The following is a 17,749-nucleotide window of genomic DNA, read 5'->3' on the forward strand; positions in this document are numbered from 1 at the left end:
CAGGGAAAAACTTGATGCTATGAAGTCCAACACCAGCTAAGAACTGGCTGCTGTGACCTCACATTGTGCTGAAGTAATAATAATAATACAAGTAGCCCTCGACCTATGACCACAATCGAGCCCCAAATTTCCATTGCTAAGTGAATCATTTGTTAAGTGAATTTTGTCCCATTGTACAATCTTTCTTGCCACAGTTGTTAAGCGAATCACTGCAGTGGTTTAGTTAGTGACATGGTTGTTAAGTGAATCTGGCTGGACCATTGACTTTGCTTGTCAGAAGGTCACAAAAGGGAGTCACATGATCCTGGGACACTGCAACCGTCATAAGTGTGAGTCAGTTGCCAAGCGTCTGAATTTTGATCACATGACCATGGGGATGCTATAACGGTCATAAGTGTGAAAAATGGTCATAAGTCACTTCATTGACTTCAGTAACTTTGAATAGTCAGTAAATGAACTGTTGTAATTTGAGGACTACCTGTACTAGATGGCAGTTGGGGAAGGCTGATATATAGATTAGTGGCAATTCATAACAAGACTTTACTTTTTTCCTAAATCTGACATAAGAATTCAAGTCATCCATGCAGATTTAAAATATACAACTTATTTCCATACATCAGATGTAGCAAATAGTGCAGTTTCCTGTTATCATTTGAATTCTGAAAGTTCAAACTGACAGATTTTAGCATTGCTAAGTTTGAGGAACGCTACACCTATAAAAAAAACTTAAAGTGGAAGGAAATGAGAAAAGTTGACCTTTGCTTCGTATTACTCATATTTGTTTCCCAACCATTGCCACAAAAAATCCCACTAAAATGCATTTTTTAAAAAATGTGAATTACATTTTTTTTCTTGTCTACACCCTCTTGGATCCTGCATATTTGTGTGACTTGAAGTGGCTTCCAAGAACTAAACTAAGCTTAATTCATAAAATTGCAATAAAAGAACCATAAGATTGTTTTTTTTAATGACTGGAAACATTTTGCTGAAAAAAGACGAATTTTTCTAGAGCTTGGGTTTCAAAGTGTTCCATGTAGAGGTTAGCAATGACGTTATAGATAACGGACAAAAATACAAACAAATAGAAGGAGCACCCATGGGATCACCCCTCTCATCTGTCATTGCTAACCTCTACATGGAACACTTTGAAACCCAAGCTCTAGAAAAATCTGATCACAAACCCAAACTCTGGCTCAGATACGTAGACGACACCTTCATAATCTGGCCACATGGGAAAGAAAAACTGGACAACTTCCTCACACACCTCAACAGCCTACACCCCAAAATACAGTTCACCATGGAAACAGAAGCGAACAACCAACTTCCCTTCCTGGATGTCTTAGTCTACAAAAAATCCAATGGTTCCCTAGGACACACCATCTACCAGAAGAAAACACACACAAACCGCTATCTGCATGCACTCTCACACCACCACCCAGCACAGATCAACTCCGTAGCCAAGACACTCATCTCCAGAACAAAACGCTTAGCTGACGAACAACACCTAAAAACCGAACTACACACCCTCACTAACGTACTAACATCCAATGGATTCCAAAGAAATAAGATTACCAACCTAATCCAAAAAGAAACCCCCACTAAAATCCAAGACAGTGAACAAGAAAACGGCAAAACCCTCCTCCCATACATAAAAGGCACCACAGACAGAATCAGCAAGATCCTCCACAAACACAACATCAAGACAGCATTCTGCACAAACCGAAAAATATCCACCATCCTAAGAAACCCCAAAGACAAAATTGAGTTAGAAAATCAAGGAGTATATGAAATCCCATGCACCGCCTGCCCCACCACATACATCGGACAAACCAACAGAAGAATAAGTGCACGCATTGAAGAACACAAGAACTCAGTCAGAAAAGAGGAACCAAAGAGATGATACCTCCCGCCTACCAGCCATTTGGAAACCCGCCCTTATTGACAAACGAGTCCCTAACACAAAGAATGACACCAGACCCACACTCACGAGAGCCACACAGGATGTAGCCACCACACATCCATGCAGAAAGCAGACTCGAACCCACACTGATAATGAGGCATGACCCCGGACCAGAAGCCAGACCACAGCTGCATCATTAGCCACCTTAAACCCCTCCAATCCATACATGAAGCAGACTGACACCCACCATGAAGAGATAGCACGGCCACGAACGCGAAGCCAAACAACAGCAACACAGCTCACCAGCTCAAATCCCCCTGCTACTCAGACTGACCCGAGCACAACCAAGCCCCCACCTAAACAGAACACACACCCAGCCAATCAAAGCACAGCCAACCCCCCATCCAATCAGAGCACAGCCAAACCCCCAACCAATCAGAACACACCTCCACCCAATCAGAACACAGCCAAGCTCCCACCCAATCAGTTCACACCCCCACTGGCAGTTAAAAGGAAGAAACAGCTGCGATCACACACATTGCTCCTAGAAGCATGAAGCCGAGAACACCAGCCTGAAGATGGTGAATGAGACTTCGTCAAAACGTTGCCAAGAAACCTCCAATTTTACGCGGGAGAAAACCTGAATAACCAAAGACCTACATACAAACACCCGCGAAAACCTCAGAAAACAAATATATATATATATATGATTAGTTTATTTCTTTCTTTTCTCTTTACTTATTTTCTATCTTTCTGTTTTTTATGTATTTTATTATATTGATTTTTTTTTTAAAAAAAAAGTGCAATAAAACAATCACAATCAACAGACCTCTTAAATACTGTTAATAAAAGTTAGGACCTTCCTGCTCCATTATCCTTGGAAAAAGGACTTGTCTTTATCATTTTTGGAGTCACACCTGGCCTCAGAAAAGGAGCTGCTATGGAAAATTTCATAAACAGACACAGAACAGTATCTGAACCTATTTTTCATTTCTTATGCATTTACTACCTTTGTGTGGTGAAAGAAGAACCTGTAATAGTTCTTCTGAATTTCCCAGAAGAGAAACAGCAATCATTTCACCATTAACATTTTCATGGTGGATGTTTTATCCTGGTCCTGATTTCATATGAACTTTAATTATTCCACCTTTATCGAAAGCAATTATGAAAGGTTTGGCAAAGAGTCCCTCAAAAATTAAACAGGCCATTCTTGGAATAAAGTAATTTTTTAATTACTTAATGAAAAGCAAGCAAAACTGAGGCAGGGACATGCCTAAATGGGTCATAAATACATTGATGGTGTTATTCTCTAAATGAATGAATTAATATTTAATTGGAAGAAATTATGTTTTGATTTATTTTATTTTTTTTTGCTGAGCGAACAAGAGCAACTTTATTCCACTGAGATTTTTGTGGCTTACTTTATCATTCCAGTTTGCTTTTTAGAGTCCCAAATTATTTGCACTCTGAAGGGTTAGAAAGCCAAAAGATTGAGAAAAACCAAATATACCCCAAAAAAACCAAATATAGATTTGGTTTTTAAATGTAATAATATAAAGGTAAAATGATGTATTGGTTTTGACTCACAGCAGACTTAAATGAGTGCTACTCCAAAGATTGTTGTATTACAACTATCAGCATTGATGAGAAGCATGAATTATAGTGAAGGATTCTGGAATTTGTAGTTCTGCAATATCTGGAGTGCTTCAAATTATATATTTCTAACTTTAAGGATGAACAAAGTGTACCAATATCTAAGCATTTGAATTCTTAGATTAATAATTATGCAAAAAAAAATGGGTCAGGGAATCTAACAATCTCCTTCTGTCCTTTCTTTGGGTCACATCAGGAATCTAACATGAACACCTAACGATGTTTCTAAGCTCCAACATGCATGTTGGGAGCATAATTTCTTGTATCTCTGGGAGAAGTTCTATTGATTGAGGAAAGCATATCAATATCTTAAAAAATGTTTTCTACTGTTCTGGTTATTTTTTTCTCTTTAAATTAAATTTTTAGGCTTGTTCACCATAACTTTCAACTTTCTAAGTAAAAAAGGAAGTGAGTTAATGTTGCCCCTGCCTCATTTAAATTGAAGTTCTTTTAAGTCAAACTCAACTATGTAGTTTTTTGGGAACAGTACGGAAGTGATGTGAGATCTCTTAAAGGTAAATGTACTAGTTGTTCCCGAGTCTAGGGGGTGGTGCTCATCTCTGTTTCAAAGCCGAAGAGCCAGCGCTGTCCAAAGACGTCTCCATGGTCATGTGGCCAGCATGACTCAACGCCAAAGGCGCACAGAACGCTGTTCCCTTCCCACCAAAGGTGGTCCCTATTTTTCTACTTGAGTTTTTTACATGCTTTCGAACTGCTAGGTTGACAGAAGCTGGGACAAGTAACGGGAGCTCACCCCATTATGCGGCACTAGGGATTCGAACTGCTGAACTGCTGACCTTTTGATTGACAAGCTCGGCATCTTAGCCACTGAGCCATAACGTCCCTGTGAGATCTCTTACTAGGATGCTTTTTGAACTTTTCAATTTAGCCCCTAGTTCTGGAATTTCCTGGTGGCTTTTCCATCCATGCACTGAGGAGATCTAATGTGCTTGATGAGATTAGCCAAGTAGAGTAAAGTGTTGCTTTTTTTTTTTTTTAGCGTATGGCACGTGTTAGCTGGGATCATCGAAGTGGCTGACTGCCTCTGTGAAAGGAATTTTTTCGGGCGGTGTTATCTTGCCCGCAGGATGCCTGAATGCCAGTAGGCAGTCGGGGGAGGCTCCTTTCCTGTCCCTATGCGGTTTATTCGCTCACGGGAATCGAGCCACCGAACTGCTGACCTCAGAGGAGCACAGGCTCAGCATCTTACCACATGAGCCACCACGGCCCCCAAAGTGTCTCTAAGGATGAATAATTCTAAAGAAACTTCTTTGGGGATCTGACTGAAAGATCATCAGAACAGCTGCTGAGGGGAACTGTTTGGAAAGGAAGTGAGATCAGAGCAGTTGGTCTTTTATGGAGGCAATAGTGGACATTTGAGGAAAATAGAGGACATTGGGGTAATTTTAAGTAAAAGAGAAATGTCAGGGGTGAACCTCATAGTTCTATGACTTCATCTTCTCCAGAACTTTCATCAAAATGCCATTTTTAACTCCCTAACCTCACTCCAATCTCTTTTCACAATTGTTGATAATAATTTGACTTGGTTCAATATAATCAGCATCCCATAGCCTGCAGGATTGGTAAGGCCATATATCACCTAATAATATTATTACCAGGAATGTGTGCTGCATTTATGACTGAAATGGCGACTTTCATTATATAGCGGGACTATAAAGGTATGAGAGTATGCATGTGTATGTCTAAATTGAAAAGTGGGTGAGGAAAGAAAAATCTGTGTTGGATAAAACTTGGAGACCCATAGTCAAAATACCATTAAGAAGTCAACCCTGGTTGTACGAATGCTTCTGTTTAGCCCTATTAATTTATACCATGTTTTAAGGCAGCTTCCTACAATCTGGTGCCCTCCAAATGTGCTGGCACCACAACTACAATAATTCCCAGCTAACCAACAGCCATGGTAGCAGAGAATTCTGGGAACTGTAATCCAACCCATCCGGAGAGCACCAAGTTGAAGGAGGCTGTGTTGGTAAGTAACAAAAGATGAACAAGACAGGTTGGGTCTATAACATAAAACAGGGGTGAAATGCTCCTGGTTCAGACTGGATCGCCCGATCCAGTAGCGATGGTGGCGGGTGGTTCAGAGAACCGGTAGCAAAAATCCCTGCCACCCCCCACACACACCCCATGCCCAGCTGAGCCTCACGATCATCAGAGGCTTTTTTTTTTTTTTTTACTTTTAAAAGCATTTTTTCTACAACTTCTTCCGCCGAAAAAATGCTTTTAAAAGTAAAAAAAAAAAGCCTCAGATGATTGCACAGCTCAGCTGGGATCTCAGAGGCTTTTCAAAGCATTTTTTTCTGCAACCTCTTCCGGGGAAGAAGTGGTTTAAAAAATGCTTTGAAAAGGCTCTGACGATCCCAGCTGTGTTCCTGATTGGCAGAGGCTGCAAATGCAAAAAAGTGCTTTGAAAAGTTAAAATAAAAAAAAATTGGCCACGCCCACCCAGTCACAATAAGCCCCTCCCCCACCAAGCCACGCCCACAGAACCGGTAGTAACAAATTTTACATTTCACCCCTGACATAAATCAACTATTGGGAGAAAACTCAGCATGGTTTGGAAACATGGAAGTAAAGTTAACAAACCAGTGGAAAGTTTTCCTCAAGGTGAATATGAGAAGGCAAGTTTTCTGAGAACAGAAGCCACAGTGTCGCAGAATAGTGACACTATACAGTGCAGTGTATGGTCCCAGATGATGTCTGAAGGCCTTAAATAACATGTCTTAGATACTGGGCTCTAATTATTCTATGTGAAATTATTATTAATACTATTATTACCTTCCATGCTTCATATAAGCATGAACTTCAGCTGTCAGCACTTTCAGCCATATCTATGCCAATTGGGAAATTATGACAGCTATAGTCCATCCATCTTGAGGTTGTGTGAGAAGAAGAAACTGGTTTAATGTATGAATGTGAGCTGTGTCAATAATAATAATAATAATAGTAGTAGTAGTAGTAGTAGTAGTAGTAGTAGTAGTAGTAGTAATAGTAGAGTTGGAAGGGACCTTGGAGGTCATCTAGTCCAAACCCCTGCTCACGCAAGAGACCTATACTATTTTATTTATTTTATTTTATTTTATTTTGAATTTGTATACCGCCCTTCTCCCTGAGGACTCAGGGCGGTGAACAGCCAAGTAAAAACATCAAGTACAAATATTAAAATACAGTTAAAATATACCTATATAAATTTGGCCCCATTAATTAAAAACAATAAACAAAACACTTAAAAACACTTAAAAAATTAGGCCAGCCCGGCTTGCTGGAAAAGGAAGGTTTTAAGGGCACGGCGGAAGGCACCGAGGTCTTGGATTCTCCTTATCTCTGGAGGCAGTTGATTCCAGAGGGTAGGTGCCCCCACAGAGAAGGCCCTCCCCCTGGGGGTCACCAGCCTGCACTGTTTGGCTGATGGCACCCCGAGGAGGCCCTCTCTGTGGGAGCGCACAGGTCGATGGGAGATCGTCGGTGGCAGCAGGCGGTCTCGAAGATAGCTAGGCCCTATGCCATGGAGCGCTTTAAAGGTGATAACCAACACCTTGAAGCGCACCCGGAAGACCACTGGGAGCCAGTGCAGCTCGCGCAGGAGCGGTGTTACATGGGAGCGCCAGGCTGCTCCCGTCACTACCCGCGCTGCTGCATTCTGGACCAGTTGGAGCCTCCGGGTGCTCCTCAAGGGGAGCCCCATGTAGAGAGCGTTGCAGTAGTCAAGGCGAGAGGTGACGAGGGATTCGAACTGCCGACCTTTCTGATTGACAAGCTCAGCATCCTAGCCACTGAGCCACCTAGCCAGGTCTGGTTTCTTTCCAAAGGCATAGTGTTAAATCTCAGTGGCATGGAGGTACTGTGCCAAAGGCCTACAGCTGAGCTTTGCAAGGAGTGGAGTTGAGCAAAGCCCATTTCTCTTCACATGTAAATTGCGCATTGTTCCATGCTTCTGAGTATATGCATATGTATGTTTTCCTCCCACTTGTCTAGCCCCTTATTGCAGCCTCCCTCCAGCACCTCTCCATGGCTCTATCCTCAGCCACTCCGGCCTTCAGTCAGGAAGCACCATTTGGTTCGGTTGTGACACCGGCTACCGCCTTGTTGGCCACAGCTTTTCAACATGTTCGAGACACCCCCAGGGTTACCACCACTGGAACAAAGCCATTCCTCTGTGTCAAGGTGTGCAGAAGACGAACAACAACCGTATACTTCCCGTTGTTTATTTGAACATTTATCCCACCCTGTCTTTTTGACAAGGACTCTACTGCAACAGGTTGGGTGTTACAATAATGTAAGGTCAAAAAAGGGCTGGCTATCCCAGTGGTCGGCAAACCACGGCTCGCGAGCCACATACGGCTCTTTGGCCCCTTGAGTGTGGCTCTTCCACAAAATACCGAAAAGTCCACAAAGTGCCGAAAAGTCCTTCAGCTGGTGAGAAGAAAGCTGCGTATGCACGAAGATGGCAGCAGTGACCGGAGGTCTTTTCGGCACTGTGCGCCAGTGGCTGGGTAGAAAGATCAAAAAGCGCGGAGCAGCCTTTAATTAGGTAAAAGAAAACAAACCACTGAGGGAAGGAGCCCACTGAAGCTGCCGGCGTTGCAGCTGCCTGCCCCTCCCCACAGCTTGGAGCTCCAAGCGGAAGAAGTCCTCGGCTGTTGCAAAGAAGCGGCAGCTCTGGGTGAGCCATGCCTGCTTCTTTCTCTTTGAGAGCTGCTTTGCAAACAAGGTGCAAAGCAGCTCTCAAAGAGAATAAAGCAGACGTGGCACACCCAGAGCTGCCGCTTCTTTGCAACAGCTGAGGACAGAAGAGTTTGCTCAGGAGCGACGCCAGCAAGGAAAGCGGCTGGGTCAGAGGGAGGCATAGCCCGAGCTCTCTGGGATGGGTAAACAAGTGTGGGGAGGTGAACGGGAGCGGACTTGGCCCTCCGCGTGTTGCATCCCCTTCCCCCTACTTTTTAATTGTAGTTAAAAAGAACTAATTCAGTTAATAACAATGTACCTACCTATACAGTTTAAGTTTAAAAAATTTGGCTCTCAAAAGAAATTTCAATTGTTGTACTGTTGATATTTGGCTCTGTTGACTAATGAGTTTGCCGACCACTGGGCTATCCTAATATCCAAAATGTTGCATATATTTTATATGTCCCCAATATTCGAGTTTAACTCAGGCAAGACTGTTTTTCCTCTTTCTCTGACTTGGAGTTGGTTTTTCCTCTCTCTGTAATTTTTGCATCTGCTCTGACATTTGTTGGTTCCATATTATGTTAGTTGAGTGGATAATTTGACCATCCATTGGACTGTGCATCCTTATTTCCAATGGCCTCTGTCACAATGAAATGTGGCATCAGAAACATTAATTTGTGGAGGTGGGGGGGGTGAACAAAGCTATGTTTTCAAAATTGTTGCAGGATCTCCCAGCTTTCCCTAAAACTACCCATCAAAAGGAAACCTAAAGCTAAGTGTGGCTTCATCCTCAGCAGAAAGCTTTGGATAAAGCCTGAAAGAGTTCTTAGTAATTCCTTGGAGCCTTCCAAAATGGAAAAGATTTAAGCTAGTCTTTAACTGTCATCAGGTCTTTCTGGTGAACTTTGCACCATTTATCTGAGCAGAGCAGAGCTACACAAGCCTTACTAATAATACCCCTTTCTCCTTGGAAGAGGAGAAGTAAGGAGGGAAGAGAGATCTGATGAAAGAAGCAGTTTAGCCTAGTCAGCACACCTGAAGTTGCCATGGCAACTATAATTTTCAAAACCCACCAGAAGCCGCACATTAAAACCCAACAGTGCAATATGTCTCTAACTTGCCAAAGCAGGAATTAATTAGCATTGCCTTCTGGAACGAAGAGTCAGCTAATTTTACTGGGTGGAACCCAGGGCATTCAAGAGGTACTGTGGATGCCCTGGATTAATAATGAGAGAGTACCAATAGAAGAGAATGTCTGTGGCTGAAGGTTGAACTGTGGAGTCCTTGGTGCTCTCTGAGCTTGGCTGTTTGCTTGCAGATATTTCGCTACCCAACCAGGTAACATCTTCATTTCAGAGAACACCAAGGACTCCATAATTAAAGAGTTTTCAACATCATGCAGATATTGCTTTGAAAAATGAGGAACGTTTTAGCAGGGTTTCCTGTAGAGATAACATATATAGGATGGTGCATTTTATTTATTTTGCTTTATTAGCTTCACTAGGTGAAGGGAATCAAAAACACATTTTGCTCATTGGAAGTAGAACTTGGTTGTCTGCAGCAACTTGAGTTTGCTTGTTCTCTTCCAGAAATGTCTTTGAGTGCCTCTCAGCCTACTGACCACTCATAGGTCACATTTCTTCATGGTATGGTACTGGAATATTAAACAATTGCTAGGTATCTGAAAACATGATACCTACACATTTGCACTAATATCAGTTTCTTCATAAGGTAAATGAATGGATAAAAGTTTGACGAGCCATGATTATTTTTTTATTTTAAAGGTTCCTACAGTTGCTTGGGGAATAAGGATCCAAGGCCCTGGTTTATGACACAAGGACAGCCTCAGAGACATTAGCATGAATGTTAGGGTTCGAAGCAACCAGGGCATTTCCACTCAACCTTTAGAATTTCAGTATTTATAGTCACAATTACATCTGGTATAGAGGTGGGTTTCAACAGGTTCTGACCAGTTCTGGAGAACCGGTAGCAGAAATTTTGAGTAGTTCAGAGAACCAGTAGTAAAAATTCTGACTGCCCTGCCCAGTGGTGGGTTGCCCCCGGTTAGCACCAGTTCTATAGAACCAGTAGTAAAACTGGCGGGAGACTCCGCCCACTGACCCCGACGTCACCAAAATGCTTCTGCACAGAAGAGCACACAAGCGCGAGCGAAGCAAGCGTGTGCACGTGGCCCCACTGCAAACTGGTAGTAAAGGTAAGTAGAACCCACCCCTGGCCCCGCCCCCATTTATTCTCTGTCTCACGAGTCCCAGCTGATCGGGAGGACATGGAGATTTTACAGTATCCTTCCTCTGCCACGCCCACCAAGCCACGCCCACCAAGCTATGCCATGCGATGCCCACCAAGCCACACCCACAGAACCAGTAGTAAAAAAATTTGAAACCCACCACTGATCTGATATCATGTTCAGGAACATTAGAACTCTCGATCCATTAATTTAGATCACTTTTTTTTTTCCTGAATAACCACAATGGTTGTGGTTGACTTGGAAGAGTTAGCTATAAATCCTGATTCACAAAATACAGCACAAACCAGATCAACCATATTTTGTCTTTGGTCTGTCTGTGAAGCCCATCATTATGCATTATTATTTTTTTCCCTTTAAAAATCATATTCAGATGCATGCCTTCTCTTTCCAAACATGTAACACAACTCAAACCAAAGATGGGAGGTGCTACTTGCTGCAAACAACACCCCAATCATTAATCCAAGACCTGGCAGGGTTGACAAAAGCTGTAAACCTCTCACCGCCACTGAAATCCAGCCTCTGATGGGAAGACAGACGGAAGAGGGGAAGATAAAGATCAGAGATTGCCTGATTAGACTTACTTAAGCTTCATTTAGAGCAGATTCATTTGCAATAATAGTCTTGCTCCTTGGGGCTCAGTGAGGCAGAATGATTTGTTCAAGCTCCTGGTAACTATCCCGCCCCCCACCTCCCTGCTTCTAAGAGCTCCTTCCAAAATAGACTTCATTGCTCTTTTATTGCGTCCCTTGACCTCTAGCCGCTCTTTGTCTTAGCATCTCCCAGGAACCGGCTTCCTCCGATTCCTTAAACAGGAGCTGCTTTCAGGTTTTCACAATCAGATTTGAAGTCCTTTGCTGCCCTTGTAAACTCATTCTCGGCTGTGGGAGTCGGGGTCTTAAAGAACCGGCAAATCGTTGGGCTTAGAGCTGGATGTTTTTTCCTCAAGCAGGATCGTTGAAATATATTAATGCCAAGAAACATGAAGTAACATCAAACATTTCCTAGCAAATCTTTGTCAAAAGCCACGTAGCTAGAGTCCTTCTTAATGACTGGTTGTTTTGGAACCGTTCAAAATTAGTCTATGGAGATTCTTAGTCATCCAGGTCATGGTTGTCCCAAATGTGCTTTTTCAAAAGACAACTGGACTTTGTTTTTCCTTAAAGATATTCTGTTGTTCATCAATAAGCTTCTTCTTTTCTTTTCTTTTCTTTTCTTTTCTTTTCTTTTCTTTTCTTTTCTTTTCTTTTCTTTTCTTTTCTGTACTCTGAGAGTGTATGCACCGAGACAAATTCCTTGTGTGTCCAATCACACTTGGCCAATAAAGAATTCTATTCTATTCTATTCTATTCTATTCTATTCTATTCTATTCTATTCTATTCTATTCTATTCCATTCCATTCCATTCCATTCCATTCCATTCCATTCCATTCCATTCCATTCTGTTCTGACTGAATGTCAGAGGATGGAAGGATTTAAATTCTTAATGACCAGTCATCTGGTGTTAAACTGAAGAAGCTTCTTGGATGAGAAACAAAACATCTTCTAGGAAAAACGAAGTCCCATTGCCTTTTTGAAAAAGCACTTTTGGGACATTCAAAATCAGGAAGGCCACAAAATGGCTGCTTTATGACCCATAAAGCACTCCCAGACATTGTAAATGGTCACCATGGTTATATGGCCACAAGTCATGTGGGTCAGGCTTTACAACCAGTTCTGGGGTCCCACACCCATATAATAGCAATTTGCAATATTTTTTTTGCTGCTATTTGGCAAAACCCCCCAATTAAATTATTGGGTTCACTTAACGACTGCCATGAAAAAGACTAGAAAATTCCTTCCAGTCGTACGGGTACCTTGACTTACAATCACAGTAATGTAGGACTGTAATGATGGGCCCAATTTTGTTCATAAATTGAGGACTATCTATAATGATATGTTCCTTTAGTTTGGACATTTTGCTGATGTCTTCCTGTTTTGTCCAATCTTCTTTAATTTCCTTTGCATTCTGAAGCTGATAAATGCCAGCATCTACATAGCTAAGTTCAACTTAAAATGTCAATATTTTTTTATGGATGATTATAAACCCTAATACACAAATAAATAGCAAATGCTTACTCTTTTTTAATAATCCAAGTGATTGTGTTTCAGTCCCTCTGCATCCCTATTGGGTGATGCTCCCAAATTATCCTCTTAAATCGCCAATCTAATCTGTAAAATAACAGATGTTCTGTTTCATTGCTGTAAAGATTCCATCATGCCATATTTTGCAAAAGAATGCTAAATGCTCCAAATTAGAATGTTGCTTTGATGCAAAAGTGCACAAGAGATGTTTCCATCTTGTTTGATGAACCATTTGCCTAAATCCAAGAACTTGTAACTGAGTCCATTCCTGCCTGGCCATCTGTGCTAGAAGCAAAGTAGATGGAAGTCAAGGGCCTTCTCTAGTTATTTAATTAGCTTTTTGGGCAAATTGCAACTGTTCTGAACTACAGAACTGCATTAGGACTAACAAGGCTGTATATTGGCATAGGATTCATAGAAATTATCCAGATGAAGATTGCTGCAAGATTTTAAATGCAAGCAAGCCAGATGTTTAAAGGCAGTTAAGATAAGATGCACCTTTTCTGACTAATATATTTTATAAAAAGACATAAGTAGTTGGATCTATCGATCGATCTTCTCAGAACTTTTGTAGCAAAGCTGAACAAACATCCCAATATCTAAAGTGGGTTTAAAAGTAATGAGTGTCAGAAAAGGAATAACTCCAAGGGACTGAGGGTCTTTGTTAATCAAAACCCCAATAAAAATCTGGAGTATTTATACAGGAGGAGGGAAGCCAAGTCAGGAACATCAGGACAATTGAGAAACTCTGAAGGAAAGTGTAGCAAAATCTTCTTTCAGATAGTTTGTCCATAAGATTAGGTAAAGGTAAAGGTTCCCCTCAGACATATGTGCTGGTCATACCCGACTCTAGGGGGCGGTGCTCATCTCTCTTTCAAAGCTGAAGAACCAGCACTGTCCGAAGACGTCTCCGTGGTCATGTGGCTGGCATGACTAAATGCCAAAGGTGCACAGAACGCTGTTCCCTTCCCACCAAAGGTGGTCCCTATTTTTCTACTTGCATTTTTTACATGCTTTCGAACTGCTAGGTTGGCAGAAGCTGGGACAAGTAACGGGAGCTCACCCCGTTACGCAGCACACTAGGGATTCGAACTGCTGAAATGCCAACCTTTTGATCAACAAGCTCAGCATCTTAGCCACTGAGCCACCGCGTCCCTTGTCCATAAGATTACTAGACCCCAAATCCTCTCTGAATATCTGAGTCTGACTGTCAACAACCTGGGGGCTGTTATTTAAAGAATTCCTCCTTGGCCTCAAGATAAAGCTTGCTCTTTTCTGATGTTGAATTCATTTCCTTTGATGGGAGGCAGATGGGATAGAAATGCTGCCAGACACTTCACTTTTCCCTGGTTAGGTAAACTCCCCTTTTGCTGGTTTTCATTAAAGCTCTAGCAGCTGAGACTTTCATTCTATCACTTCTAATAAAAGCCTGGAATGACAAATGCTTTGCCTTCTTGTCTAGACCAACGTCATTCTTGATTTCCCGTGATCTTTACCACATCTGATAACATTGAACTTAATAGCAATAGCAATAGCACTTAGACTTATATACCGCTTCATAGTGCTTTTACAGCCCTCTGAAACGGTTTTACAGAGCCAGTAAATTTCCCCCAACAATCTGGGTCCTCATTTTACCCACCTTGGAAGAATGGAAGACTGAGTCAAACTTGAGCCGGTGAGATTTGAACCGCCGAACTGCAGCTAGCAGCCAGCTGAAATAGTCTGCAGTACTGCACTCTAACCACTGTGCCACCTCAGCTCTATTGGATAGAGAGAGAGGTGATGCTGGAAATGTGTGACGAATCCTCAGTTTGCCACTTTTTAAATATATCCCGCTTGCCCATTCTTCTCCATCCTGCAAAATTTTCTTGCTTGCCTTGTATTCACTCTCCACAATACAGGTACCAGTAATCCTCAATGTACGGCCACAATTGAGCCCATAATTTATGTTGCTAAGTGAGAAATTTGTTAAGTGAGTTTTGCCCCCATTTTGCCACTTTTCCTGCCACATTTGTTAAGTGAATCACTGCAATTGTTAAATTAGTAACACGGTTGTGAAGTGAATCTGGCTTGACTTTGCTTGTCAGAAAGTCACAAAAGATAATCGCATGGCCTCCAGGACTCTGCAACCGTCATAAATGTGAGTCAGTAGTCAAGCATCCAAATGTAAAACACGTGACCATGGGGATGCTACAACGGTTATAAGTGTGAAAAATGGTCATAAGTCACTTTTTCCAGTGCCGTTGTAATGGTCATTAAATGAACTGTTGCAAGTAGAGGACTAAAGGTAAGATAAAGGTAAAGGTTCCCCTCGCATATATATGCTAGTCCAGTGGTGGGTTTCAAAATTTTTTACTACCAGTTCTGTGGGTGCGGCTTGGTGGGCATGGCATGGCTTGGTGGGTGTGGCAGGGGAAAGATACTGTAAAATGTCCTTTCCCTCCCCAATCCAGGGGAAGGTTACTGCAAAATCCCCATTTCCTCCCAATCAGCTGGGACTCGGGAAGCAGAGAATAGATGGGGGTAGGGCCAGTCAGAATTTTTACTACCAGTTCTCCAAACTACTCAAAATTTCTGTTACCGGTTCTCCCGAACTGGTCAAAACCTGCTGAAACCCACCTCTGTGCTAGTCGTTCCCGACTCTAGGAGGCGGTGCTCATCTCCATTTCAAAGCCGAAGAGCCAGCGCTGTCCAAAGACGTCTCCATGGTCATGTGTCCGGCATGACTAAACGCCAAAGGCACATGGAATGCTGTTACCTTCCCACCAAAGGTGGTCCCTATTTTTCTACTTGCATTTTTGACGTGCTTTCAAACTGCTAGATTGGCAGAAGCTGGGACAAGTCACGGAAGCTCACTCCATTATGCAGCACTAGGGATTCGAACCCCTGAACTGTCGACCTTTCAATCGACAAGCTCAGTGTCTTAGCCACTGAGCAGCCATGTCCCCAATAGAGGACTACCTGTATTTAAATTGCATTTATTATTATTATTTAAATGTATTAGTCACCCAATTCCATTGGACTCTAGGCAGCGTACAAGATAAGGGAAAACATAAAAGCGGCTAAAACATTGAATCAAACAGACAGCCCAGATGAAAATAATCTAATAGGCAGCAAAAACAATTGAACAAATAATAAACATCAACCCCAAGCTTGGGACTAAAGCCAGGAGTTGATGTTTATTTAATTTGGAATCAGAAAATATACATCTTACAGTAGCAACACTTAGACAATAACTATGATTACGCAAATTAGAATAAAACAGGTATCTATCCAAATGCTGAAAAGAATTGTATAAATGATTTACACAAATGCAGTGCTGGTTGTTATAATGCACCGTTTTGCCATGCTGATTCCCTTTATCTCATGTAATGAAATTCTCTTTTAGTTATTTCATAAAATGATTGTTATAGAGGGAAAACCCTCTGATTATCCTTGATGCTTGTATTCCTTTGCATTACATCTGAATAGTAATAAGTGGATAAAGGAAACATATTGTGCATTCCTATGAAATGAAAAAATGGTAGGACAAGAAAGGAAGTATAGCCACAGTTTTAAAGCTACCCTGATCTCTCCCTCTCTCTTCCTTCCCCTCCCTCCCAATATCTGGTAGATTGCCACAAGGCCAAAACTGTGGGTGTTAGCAGCCCCCCCCCATCTTCTTGAATTGGATCTCTCTTAAATTGACTGATCCAGTCCTTCTTCCTCTTCCCTGCTGACAGTGTTGCATTTTGCAAGCCTCAGTCCTTCCTCAGACAAATTATTGGGCCCCACTGGTGAAGTTTGCTGATCTCTTTCTTGGCTGAGAATTTGCAACACCATTCTTGATTCTTTTGTATCCCCAAACTTCCTCTAATCCCTAAGAGCTTTAGGAAATGGAAACTGATTTGGGAAGGGAACTTTAGGTAGGAAAGCCTTAGCTTCTTCCCTTGTACTTCTTGTTCTCTCTGTTGATGAGTAGTCTTCATCTTAGGTTGCCTTCCTTAGACTACCTTTCAATGTTTGTTAGTCATGACACAGGGTTAAACTATTTCTGCTCCACCCCCTGCTCCATACATTCATCTCTCTCTCCCTCTCTCCCTCCCTCCCTCTCTCCTCTATCTATTTAGCTATCCATCATCTATCCATCTATCTTCCTATTTATCTATCATCTATCTAGCTAGCTAGCTAGCTAGCTAGCTAGCTATCTATCTACCTACCTACCTACCTACCTACCTATCTATCTAACTAACTATTTAGTTATCCATCATCTATCTATCTATCTATCTATCTATCTATCTATCTATCTATCTTCCTATCTATCTTTATCTATCTATCTATCTATCTATCTATCTATCTATCTATCTATCTATCTATCTTCCTATCTATCATCTATCTATCTTATCTATCTATCTATCTATCTATTTAGCTATCCATCATCTATCCATCTATCTTCCTATCTATCCATCCATCCATCCATCCATCCATCCATCAATCTAATCTAATCTAATCTAATCTAATCTAATCTAATCTAATCTAATCTATCTACCATATCTATCTCTTGAGTTTTTTTGGGGAAAGCCCTCTAGGTCTCTAGTTCCATCATGCCTACACAATTAGCCTAATATTTCCTTAATATTTACCTATACCTTGGTTGACTTTAATATCTCTAAGGATCCTCTTTCCTCTCTTTAAAATGCAGTTTATAGACATTTAAACCCCTCATTTTTTTTTCCTCCTGCAAACTCTTATCAGTTTGGATCAAACTTCATCTCCTTCAATAAATTCTCAAACTTCAGTGCAACCAACTAGGCTGAAGAGCCTTGGTACTACAGTGGTTTAAAGCACCCTGTTATTAACACAGCTGCCTGCAATTTACTGCTGGTTCGAATCTCTCCAAGGCTCAAGGTTGACTCAGCCTTCCATCCTTTCTAAGGTAGGTTAAATGAGGACCCAGTTTGTGGGGGCAATAAGCTGACTTTGTATAAATATACAAAAGTATGAAGGCTATTGCTTAATGCACTGTAAGCCGCCCTGAGTCTCCGGAGAAGGGCGGCATATAAATCAAATTAAAAAAAAAAAAAGAAAAAAAAGAAAGATATCTATTCCACATCAAATATACAATATCCCAAAGATTGT

General features: G+C 41.6%; 1 protein-coding gene across 1 annotated transcript in view; it reads left to right on the top strand.

The window, feature by feature from the left end:
* Positions 1 to 17,749, top strand: part of CSMD2 (CUB and Sushi multiple domains 2) — an 819,526-nt gene that overhangs the window by 730,369 nt on the left and 71,408 nt on the right. The window contains exon 49 of the mRNA XM_070950069.1: positions 7,550 to 7,738. Within this exon, the coding sequence (XP_070806170.1) occupies positions 7,550 to 7,738 (189 nt within the window). The remainder of the gene's footprint in view (positions 1 to 7,549; positions 7,739 to 17,749) is intronic.

Source organism: Pituophis catenifer, unplaced genomic scaffold, assembly GCF_029215685.1.
Source record: "Pituophis catenifer annectens isolate HBS135680 unplaced genomic scaffold, rPitCat1.0.hap2 SCAF_9, whole genome shotgun sequence".
Taxonomy (NCBI): Eukaryota; Metazoa; Chordata; class Lepidosauria; order Squamata; family Colubridae; genus Pituophis; species Pituophis catenifer.